The sequence below is a fragment of the Mesitornis unicolor genome, unplaced genomic scaffold, assembly GCF_000695765.1.
Source record: "Mesitornis unicolor isolate BGI_N332 unplaced genomic scaffold, ASM69576v1 scaffold7224, whole genome shotgun sequence".
NCBI classification, from domain to species: domain Eukaryota; kingdom Metazoa; phylum Chordata; class Aves; order Mesitornithiformes; family Mesitornithidae; genus Mesitornis; species Mesitornis unicolor.
In genome coordinates, this window is record NW_010179317.1 from 1 (window position 1) to 10,958 (window position 10,958).

The 10,958-nt window shown below is 40.9% G+C and overlaps 1 protein-coding gene across 1 annotated transcript; it reads right to left on the reverse strand.

Moving 5' to 3' along the window:
- Window positions 1–1,633: 1,633 nt before the first annotated feature.
- On the reverse strand, window positions 1,634–10,715 carry LOC104539244 (short transient receptor potential channel 7-like; the record flags this gene model as incomplete). Its single annotated transcript, XM_010182717.1, has 4 exons — window positions 10,696–10,715; window positions 9,875–10,113; window positions 6,966–7,050; window positions 1,634–2,411 (listed from the first exon to the last, which is right to left on the reverse strand). Coding segments are annotated over exons 1-4 (1,122 nt in total), but the record flags the coding sequence as incomplete, so codon positions are not given.
- Between the last annotated feature and the right edge of the window lie 243 nt (window positions 10,716–10,958).

The following is a 10,958-nucleotide window of genomic DNA, read 5'->3' on the forward strand; positions in this document are numbered from 1 at the left end:
ATTTTTAATATATATACACAATTAAAAATATAAAAATATAAGAAATGAAATAAAATAAATTGGAAAGCCTTCCTGGACATACAGTAATTTCAAAAAGGGTTTCTAATGGTTTTTTGCGGTATGGATTTACTCGCATCCCTTTGCCAGAGCTGGGGAGATACAACCCCCGTGAGACTATTTGATTGCTTGTTTGCTCCTGAGGGATTCATGTACCTGCCAGTGCTGGTCTAGACCATGCTGGCAGGTCTATGAACAAAAGGATTTTGGTAGAAATAGATTTACTTTCCTGCAGCAAGACACTTAACAGAACTGACAGGCATGCAATAGTGAGGCTGCTCATGCTCCACACAGTATATATTTTTCTACTGAAATAAGCTGGAATATTAATGAGGTATGAATGTTGTTAACTGTGGGTGTGAGCCCACAGCACTTTCACACCAGAGTAACCCTCACTCAGGCTACCAGATTCACTGAATCCAGTGAGATTGCTTCACTAGAACTGAATGCAAGGCAAGAAAAAACTCCCTTTTAAATAGTTGTGTCCTTGCAATTCTGATTCACATAGGTAAAAAGAGTTTGTAAGATTTTACCCTAATTTTATTGCCAAAAACCCTCAGTGGTTTAGGTGTTTTTTCATGTTAGAAGCCTACTACAGTTTCAAAGGCAACAGCCTGAGAATGTACTTTCCTCTCACTTTTAAATTGGAGCGCATATAGCTACAAGACCTGAAATGGATGTTTAACACTTGAATAGTTTTCTAAATTAAAAATAATGGATTCCTGGCAGGCATCCTACCTCAGTTTACTCACAACATAGATTTTATTACCCCAGTGTCACTGATAGAGATTGTAGCTGCACAACAGTCATAAGTCCAAAAACAGTCTTGTGTTGATGACTGAGCCACTGAAAATTAGTTTTTTCATGACTAATTTATTTTAGAAAGGGAGATAACACTATGTCACGTCAATGACTTAGAGAAATAATGCAGATGACATTGGACATTTACAAACTTATTATGATAATGGAAATCTTGAACAACTTGTAGGAGAGTTCTGCAAGTTCCACTGTTATGTTTGGCATGATAATAAACTTCATAACAATCTCTTGACCATTTCTCTCCTCCTTTTTCATTAAAGTCATCATATACAGATACAGTACTAAACCATTAAGTTGCAATGCAATTTAGATTATTTTACAGAGAACCAAAATCGTTGAATTTATACCTTTTATCATTTTAACAGAACTACATGTACTGGATTCTTAAGCCATTAAACCAACCTCTAGAGCTCAGCCTCTAAACACTATTGCTCAATTAGAAAGACTTACCTTTCTTACAGAAATTGAGTAATAATCTAATTTTTACTTCTGCTGCAAGCCAGAGATTCTAAGCAATCACAGTGTTCAAAATAAAAATTCTGAGTAAGGATGTCTCTGCTATATTATGCCAATATTTATTAACTGGAGAAGACACAGTGATCTGAATCTATGTGTAGATAACACATCTGGCAGTTTCTGTAGCTTCTGTTTCTTACCCCACCCCCTCAAATGGCAAACCAAGACTTGTTGAAACACTTAAAACATATAGCACCCCGAACACATTCAGCCCAAGGAAAAAGGCATGGTAATAAATTACCTTAAATTCAGTTTCAATGTTGGCTAGTCTGGCCAATTCATTGCTTAGCTCTAAAGCAGTAAGGACAGGGTCTTCACTGGAAAGAGACAGATAAGCAGCACTGGCTAATCCTTTGTAGGCGTTCATTCTTGATCGAGAATGACTAAAGGAATCTTTCCTCTGCTTCTCAATACATTCATTGCACTTGCAAAAATAGTCATGTGGCCTTTCAATCCGCGCACCTTTTAGAAGTAAAATGTGAACAATTTCGTACTCCTGGCAGTGGGCAGCAAGTATGATAGGGGTAATGTCATGGGAGAACCGAGTTCCATCTTCATCGTAAGCGTAAAAATCATCATCTCTCAGTTCCTGCTCAAGGGGGCTGAGTGTAAGACGCTGTCCTTGTGCAAAGGCTGGGTGGTTCAATATTGCTTCTACAATGCGCACATATCCTTTACTGATGGCTAACAAAAGTGCATCTCCAACCCGAGCAAGATTCTCCTTTTTGAGGAGGAGCTCTGTCACTTCCAGATGCTCATTCCCTACAGCTAGCTGAAGGGCATTTTGTCCCATATAATCAACACAATTAAAGTTCAAGGTTTTGGATTCCTCCAGCATTTTTCGCACAACAGGAATGTTGCCATATTCTGCAGAATCAAGAAAGCGTTCCTCTTCTGCAGTCAGGCTGGTGCCTTTCTCATTGAACATGTAGGCTGGGCCACGGATGGCCTGCCTTCGGCCCTTCTCCCGAAGGGTTGTGTGCCTTCGATGCATGTTTTTATAATTGCTGTTTTTCAACCTGCAGAAAACCAGAAAGGAAGATTGGTTATATTATTGGAGAGTCATAATCTCACACAAACTAAAATAAAGTTAGAAATGTCTCATTACGATCAGATCTTTCAAGCTTTTTAAGATCTGGGCCAGTTGTTTAAATCACTTAGGATACATGTGGAATAAATAAGATTACTTTCTGAACAACAGAAAAGTTCTCTTCTGACTTGTGGATTTCAACAAGAATACACAGCACATTCTCAACTTGAGAAATAGCAAAAAATCCCCAAAAAGTATGAACACATTGTTTTTCTCTTTTATTGTTTGGAACTTCAGTACACAGTACTTAGGAATGATATCCAGAGCATAACGTTTCACCAAATTACACTCCTTGAGTTTTCTCCTTGAGGTCACGAACCCTGAAGAAATTTAGCAGGACTCCCCATGTCAATAAACATTGGATAAGGCCAATAAACTATGTTCCATAATGTTAAAAAGCATGCTTCAAATTTTAAACACACAGTAACAAGGATAAATATATTGCATATTCTGCTAAGATCCAGCTGGTGCAACCAAAGCACCTATTCATTCACTGCTTTTTTTCATGCTCCATAATAGCATTTTTCTGTTTCCTGATCTAAAGCAATTCAATGAATGACTGTCTAATTTTCTCATTGAAATACCATTGGCAGCTACTCTAAATACAAGTACCCAAATCTAGGGGCCAGTCTTGATAAACACAGAAATGCCTTCTGATTTGGTGTCATATAACTCGTCAGTAAGAATCTTTCAGAGAGCTACTGCAGAAAGACAAGATATCTGACCACAAACAGAGGGCAAATCAGAAAGGGTCATAAGCTTCCTCACTGATTATGTGACTGAAATGCTCTTATTTGGAGTTGGTGGGATGGAGACAAACTGTTCTTTTTCTACCTTCTCTGGAACTCCCAAAGAAAACTAGATTATGTGCAACCAGGCTCAAGGGGAAATAAACATGCCATTTTATGAAATTAACTGAAATCTATGATTCTATGATTCTATAATCTATGTTTTTAAAAACATTCACACTTTGCAATCGGTGCAGTCTCAATGTTGTTCTTCTTTTTTAATTTTACTGCAATAGCATCTCGACAAAATCATAGTCCCTCTTAGAATCTAAGCATGTGGAGTTAATTGCCTTCCTAAGCCCACAGAATGTGTAGCCTGAGTAAAAAGGTAAAACCAACACCTTTTTCACAAAAAGCCTTTGCACTCAGTCCAATAACAAGTCCTAAATCACTAGGGTAAAATTTCCAGGAGCCTCTAAGTTGCAGTGGGCAGATATAACAAATAAGCAGGTGTTATTGCGCAGTGGGTGGCAAAGGTTCATCCCTCCATGCTCCATCTGTTCTCCAAGTCAGTTTCGACCTTCAGTCAATGAAAAGTTCATATGCTGCTCTAAAAAATTACTACTGGAGTTTGAAAGTGCTGTTGTGAATGCCAAAAGGGATAGATGCCAAGAGACAAAGTGGAGTAGAGACATTACCTTCAACACTGTGTGAGAAAATAGTCATGGAATAGAGCAAAAACCCGAGAAAACAAAAGGTATCAAAACATCAAAATTCCTAAAATCCCAGGACATAGAAATTCTCAAGGTAGCTGTTCTTATGGAACTAAAATATACATATGCATCTATCATTTTAATTCATCACTTTTTTACTGATCTAGAATAGAAAGCTAGTACCAAAGAGTCTCAAACAAATTTTATAGCAAATATTTAGCATATACATTAAAATCTGAACAAATCCTAAGAAAGAAATTTTGTGACTATAAACAGTTCCAAGAGAGGTTCATAATTAAGAACCCCTCCTCCTAAGCTTCGATGCATCAGTATAACAACTTAATAAAAGCTAGAAGAAGCTGAAAGTATCATCCCATGCTCCACTGAGAGATAAAGTGCTATATGAACCTTAAAACTAATCTCTTCCACTGTGGTTGAAAGTTGAAGTACAAAGAGTTGATAGACATAAGAATAATGAATGACATATGGTCAAGTAAATTACTTCCCAAGACTGCATGAATTTTTCTGTAAGAGAAAACAACAACAGATAAACAATATATTATTAACATATCTAATACTGACAGGGAGACAGAGGGCTCTAAAGCAGCAAAATTCCTGGGGTAAAATTGAGGTCCCTTTGAAGTACAACTTCCATTGACTTCAGTGGAGTCCAAATTTTCTAAACACATATGCATGCACAGACACACACACACACACACACAATGTCCCCAGCAATTAGCTTTCGTCTCAGAAGCAGTCCCAGAGAGGCCAAGAGGACAAAACATGTGCTTGAAATGAAGTATTTAGCCATATGTGAAAGTGCTTATCTAAACTAGAGCTCATGTCTTTAGCTATTCAGGACAGCATTTAAGCTTTAAACCTGCAATGAAATCTTAGTGAGGTCAAGAAAAAGGACTATACATACAAACAAACACTCCTGAAATGTGACTTTGTCAAATCAGGACTTATAGTACCAGAAAACACTTTACACATTTGCAGTCTTGGGATTTCCTGGACTTTAAATTAAGCCTCTTAAAATGTTAAGCAACCTGAAAGGCTGAGCTGGTGATGGCTCAAGCAACTGTTGCTGGGATCAAGTGGAAACCTATCCACCTCCAGCACCTGCTCAGTGATGACCCCTGTGTGTGGCAGCATTGCATATGCCTAAATATTTTAGGGCAGGTAACTGCAATAGCTGCTTCAAGCCGGAGGAATTCCACTGGGCTTTTCTGATAGTCAAAAAACATATATTTTTGTGTTCTAAAAATGTTGTATGTTAAGATATTTGGCAGGTTTGTATTTGTTATATTTAATGGTCAGTACTGGAAGCAGCTCAGAAATATGGAACATTTCCAGCAGTGAGGAATCTATTAGATATTTTCCTGATGTCCAAGTATAATTCTTGATAATTTATTCTCTTTTTTTTTCTTAGAAAGCTTTTCTCTCCTGATTTGTTATTACCTCTAAATGAGAACCCAGATAGGTGGGACAGGTAACTTTACAATTATACCCAAAGTAAATGTAAAACTACATAAAATATTACCATTGGCCCAGTTCTAATACTTTTGCCTAAGAAAGGAGGTTAGAGTTTGGCCTAGAGCTAATTCGCTCTGGTGTGTTGTATATGCAGTAACATGCCAAAAAAAGGACCTTAATTCAACTTTCTTCAATTCAGAGAGAGCGCTGGTTTCATATGCTGTTTTTAGCAACAGAAATTGCATCAGAAGAAGAGGAAACAGAAAAGCACACCTGCTCTCTGAAAAGATAATTACTTTACCACACTCACCTTACAATAGATGTTCTGCAGGGATGTCCCTGCAGCACAGAGCTGATCACCACTGCCTGCAAGTCAGGGCAAAAGCACCATAATTCAGAGGGCTTCACCTCAGATGAATTATGACCCCCAATCTTGCTCATGAGCAGAGAAGATCAATATCTCAGCTGTTGCACTTTATCATTGTTAGAGAGAACATGAGATGAATAAAAAAATTATACTTTCAAGTTTGACTAATTTCACGAGAAATGCTCAGCTATGAACTCCTGTTCTGAAAAGAAAGTTATAATTATGCCTGATCTGAGCACTGAATCATGATAGAGCAGTAGTAGTGCGGAGTAATATATGCAGTAGCTGAAGATCTTGAAGACTGAACCCTACTGTAGTGTCATGACTACTCAGCACCTTTTTCTGTTCTTCTTTTCAATTATGTGCTGGCAGTTTTAGAACTAATCATATTTACTGAGTGTGTGTAATGTGCTCTCTTAAAAAAAAAAAGTAATTGTAACTTGATTGCATTTATCTTAGCATTTTTGTTTAAAGGTGCTTTGCATTGAAATGACTCTGTATTTGCATATTTTATTGAGACATCTAGTGATCAAACTCAGCAGGCACTGCAATTAAATATTGTGTTTTTCTAGGAAAGAATGCCAGTGTATGCAGTAGTGTTGGAGAGAAAATGCTCTGGGAAAAGAAAATAAAAAATTTCAGGGCCTTAGTGCTGCTTGCAACAAAGCTCATCCAGCTTTACACAGCTGAGGGAGTCATAAGATGTCTGTGGAGAAGAATAGCAATTTCCAGAAGGTGATTTAGCTCTTAACAAATCATCCTCTGGGAGCATCTCAGCTTCTAACTAAAGTGGCTAGGAGTAGGCCCTTGCAACTTGCACTGATGGTACTAGGCATTGAGACACTCAGCATCTGAAAGGGGAACATGGCGTAACATGAGATTTGTTCTTAATGTGCATCACTGAGAGCACCATTGAAGCTGAAGCTCTCTGGTTTTGCAACCCCACTCTGAGGCCCAACTTTTTTTGCAACCTCAACTCTGAGTGTCAGAGATGTAGGACAAGGGAGACATATGAAGGAAGCTGGGCTGCTTTATACTGAGTCTATCCTAACAAATATCCTTGCTCCTTGCTCCTCCTTTCTACAGTGCTCCAGTGCAATTCTGGAATTCTCAGATGATGTCAACCTTTATTTGTCTTAAAGCCTAAAATTTGAGCAGGACCTTTACAAAAGCAGCTTTAAGAACTTATGATCTCTGACCAGTCTTTGGGTTTGATTTCACTCAGTGGAGAGAGGTTGGCAGGAGTCTCCCTGTGCCTCTCCAACAGCCCCTTTTGTCCAGAAGCTACAGAAGAAACTTAAGATAAGTAACTGTTACTATGCCCAATGTTGGATAAAGCAACCATCAGAGTAGGCTTTGATAAGACATTGACTCTGTCTTGTTGAAAAGGAAATCAAAGTTTCTGAAAGCTATTTTGAAAGCACTAGTCTATGTTCCTGCAGAGCCTCAGAAACTGTCAGATTGACACTTTTTATTTTTCTTTCTACTTACACCAATATTTCTAAAAAGAGTCAGGGCACACAAAGGCTGCAGACTCTCTGAGGCCTCTTTGGAATTGCCACAGTTCTTATACATCAAGAGGACCATTTTCCTCTCTTGACCCTTGCTTTCATACAGAAAACCTCATCATGCAAGTCATGTTATAAACATGAACAAAAAATAAGGAAACTAAGTTCTACAGGCAGACACACATTGACATAGCAAGCAATCCATTTAAAAGAGTTAGGATGTTGCATCTTTTAGTTTAAAATTTTAAAATTAGTTAAGAAAAAATTGTAGCAGATTCCAGACTCAAGTCAGGAGCACAGACTGAACACAGACTGCACGCATTTATTATCCTATATGCAATAGGCTACTCTGGCATTCCAAATGCTGTGTAGGTATATATTACCAGAACTGCCTTATACCCTTTTTTTTCTCCAATATCTTAAATAGCCTTCTAAATCTTACCTTAAGACAAGATGTTATACTTTAAGCCAAAAGTTTTAAGTATCCTTTTTCACACATTGTTGCTATCCACTTTCACATATATATACAGTCTAAATGTCATTTGGGGTGGTTGCTTTTGCTCTTGATTAACAGCAGCTTATTCCAAAGTCTTCTATGCTTTGAAATGCTTAAGTGTCATTTTATCTAATCTTAGGATGTCTAAAACACTAATTCAGTACTGTTAGCAACGTGTCCCTTCTCCTACATGAAAAGTTGCATACAGATCTAGGAACAACTAGTATAATTTTTTACCTATATTAAGGCAGATATTCATCCGCTTGTAAAGTAGTTCTACAAAGCAGTTGCAGGAAGTATTATCCCCTCCCCACTATTCCCACTGCTCAAATAGACAAAAGAAAATGATATTTCAAGGTCAAACTTTGAAAAAAGGCCTCACCTCATAGAAATACAAGTGCAAGCAGCAAAACCACACCTTTTCAAATCCCTTTAAGAAAAAGCAGTGTGAGACACATTCAGGAAGAGAAACCAGGCCTATCATGTCATTAGAGGATGCTGAAGAATGGTACACTCTAACACTCCCATTCTCCTCTTGTCATGAAGCATAAAGTCTGAGGCCAGTAACCGAGAAACATTGAGGACATACCACCAAATTTTTACCAGCATCTAAATTTTCATGTCCCCACACGATCTCTGTTAGAAAGGAGGCAGCTCTGCACTGTGCTTTGAAAAAGGAAATGGAATTTGGCTTTCTATCAGCTCTCTTTCACAAAACCCCATCCACTGCTTCTCAGTTGTTTTGCCCTCCCCCTTCTCAAAAACTGAGCATCAGCATTTTCCTTCCCATTCCGAAGCAATGTCATGCACCAATACAAGACTTTTACAGCTGGAGAAACTGTAAAATAATCACTTTGGTTCTTGTATTCATTTTTTTCTCATTTTAGAATAAATGTACTGGGGTTTTTTTCCTTCCTTGCTTGCTTGCTTTTCTTTAATATGTGATTGTGAAGATGACTGATTGTTAAAATTGTATCACAGAACATATTAGAGATAGATATACCAAAATCAAGACTATTTTTACATTCTTTCCCATTGTCCATTCATCAGCATATTTGGCCACCAAATGAGCTGCCATGAGTCCTGCTTTATTTTTTTCCTAATCTGGCTTTAGGAACTAGGAATAATACACACTTACTGTTGAAGCTCTTCAAGACTCAGGCTCAAATCATACAGAGAACACAGCAGAGGAATACCTGTTCATTCATAAATTTTTACTACTGAGAGCAATGAAAAATATTTCTAATTGTGCAAGCAGAGGGCAGTGTAACGCTGGTTTTCCACAAACAGTTCTATTGAAAAGAGAAAGAAAGAGCTCTGAAAAGAACTGGTAATCTCAGTTCTGGCTGTATTTCAGTTTTCCCCATTGCTGCACCCTTTTCATTGTTACCTTCATAGTTATTTCAAGACAAGAAAAAACGTGGAGAGAAACGTGGACTCCTATCAACCATTAAACACAGCAAGCTGCAACAGGCATGATACAGTGTCCCATATTTACATCTCTCATTTTTCCTCATTTCACCTTGGTCACACTGTTTCCAGGAAAAACAAACCCTTAAAAAATTCACCCAGCTACAAGACAAGACAACAACGTGGCTCCAAACCATGTGTCCAGTAACAAACGACAAGCCCTTTGAGGTACGTGGAAACCAAGCACGTTTGCACAAATTCCAAGGCTAGACAGACAAACCAATTCCACACACAGCCACCCATCTCACTCACACCAAGCTTGCAGGAGACCGAGTTGCACCGAGACACCTCTAACCCCAACAAAACTCTCAGGTGCATAAGTAGAGATCACCATTAGAGCCAGGCACTTCTCAAAGGAGCCAAAAGGAGAGCCGGCCCTGGAAGAGGCAGAGCCCTGCGGCTGCCTGCCGCTCCGCGCAGGGACAGCAGCTTACATGTGCGCGTAGGGGCCGGGTCCGCTTCACTCCCGGGGCGCAGGGCGCGGCGCTGCTCGGGCGCGACCCCGCATGGCGGTGCATAAGTAGAGATCACCATTAGAGCCAGGCACTTCTCAAAGGAGCCAAAAGGAGAGCCGGCCCTGGAAGAGGCAGAGCCCTGCGGCTGCCTGCCGCTCCGCGCAGGGACAGCAGCTTACATGTGCGCGTAGGGGCCGGGTCCGCTTCACTCCCGGGGCGCAGGGCGCGGCGCTGCTCGGGCGCGACCCCGCATGGCGCTGCCCGGTGCCTCATCTTCATCCCCTCGGCGGCGCTGGGGCAGAGCTCCCTGGGAGCGCCGGGGATTCGCTTCCTGGAGGAAGAGCCTGCTGCGAGGTTAGCATGTGAGTTGCGTTGTCCTCCCCGTCTTCCCTCCCCCAGTTCCCACACCGTTGTCCTCCTGTAGGTGTGGATTTGATGGGTTTCTTTCGGCACACCCCCTTCTCGGCCAGCGCTGGGCGAGTGCCCCTGTGCCCTCTCAAGGGCTGCCCCAGAGCAGGCGTGTCGAGAGAGCCTTCTTGGAGAGGGCAGGGCTGCCTGCAGGCTGGCCCGCGGGGGGGGAGGCTCCCCCGGATGCCACCCCTCCGCTGGGAGTGGTTAGAGCCGCTTCTCCCTGTCTGCCGTGCCCAGGTTGAAATCGTTTTCTGCCTTCCGTAGGAGAGCTTTTTTCTAACAGAGAGAGAGAGAGAGAGAGTGAGGAGTGGAGGGGGAGCAATGAAATCAACACGCAAAATAGTCAGTGCAATCAATCTCTTCACTTGCTTGCCAGAGGAGACCCATCAGAACACCAACTTGAAAATGCACCCACGAGAGACAATGCACCCTTTTGCACTTTATCGCTAGTGCTAACAGCAGGTGTTCTTTCTGGGACACTCCTCCACCGCCTCCTGTACAGCTCCAGGCACACAGGGATTTGCTAGCCCATGACCTTCCCTGTCCTTCCTCATCTGTGCAACTCCCCTGTCCCTCTACTCCTCCTTACCTGGACACAAGGATCCCCATCACATCATGCACCCCATTGTAATTATCAAATAATGTCAGCCTGCTTCACCTGGTGTATCTCCAGGAGTTTAAACCTGGAGGAAATCCTCTGCTTGGAGAGGTGACAGTAGGAGGCAGCACAGGGCTCTCTGAGCAGCACATACAAGAGGGTGGCAGGATGTTGATTTTCCCCCAAGTTCTCCCTCTCCCAACCCCTCACAGCACTGGGTGAAGTGAGCGCATTGATTAAGAGGAAATTTTTCA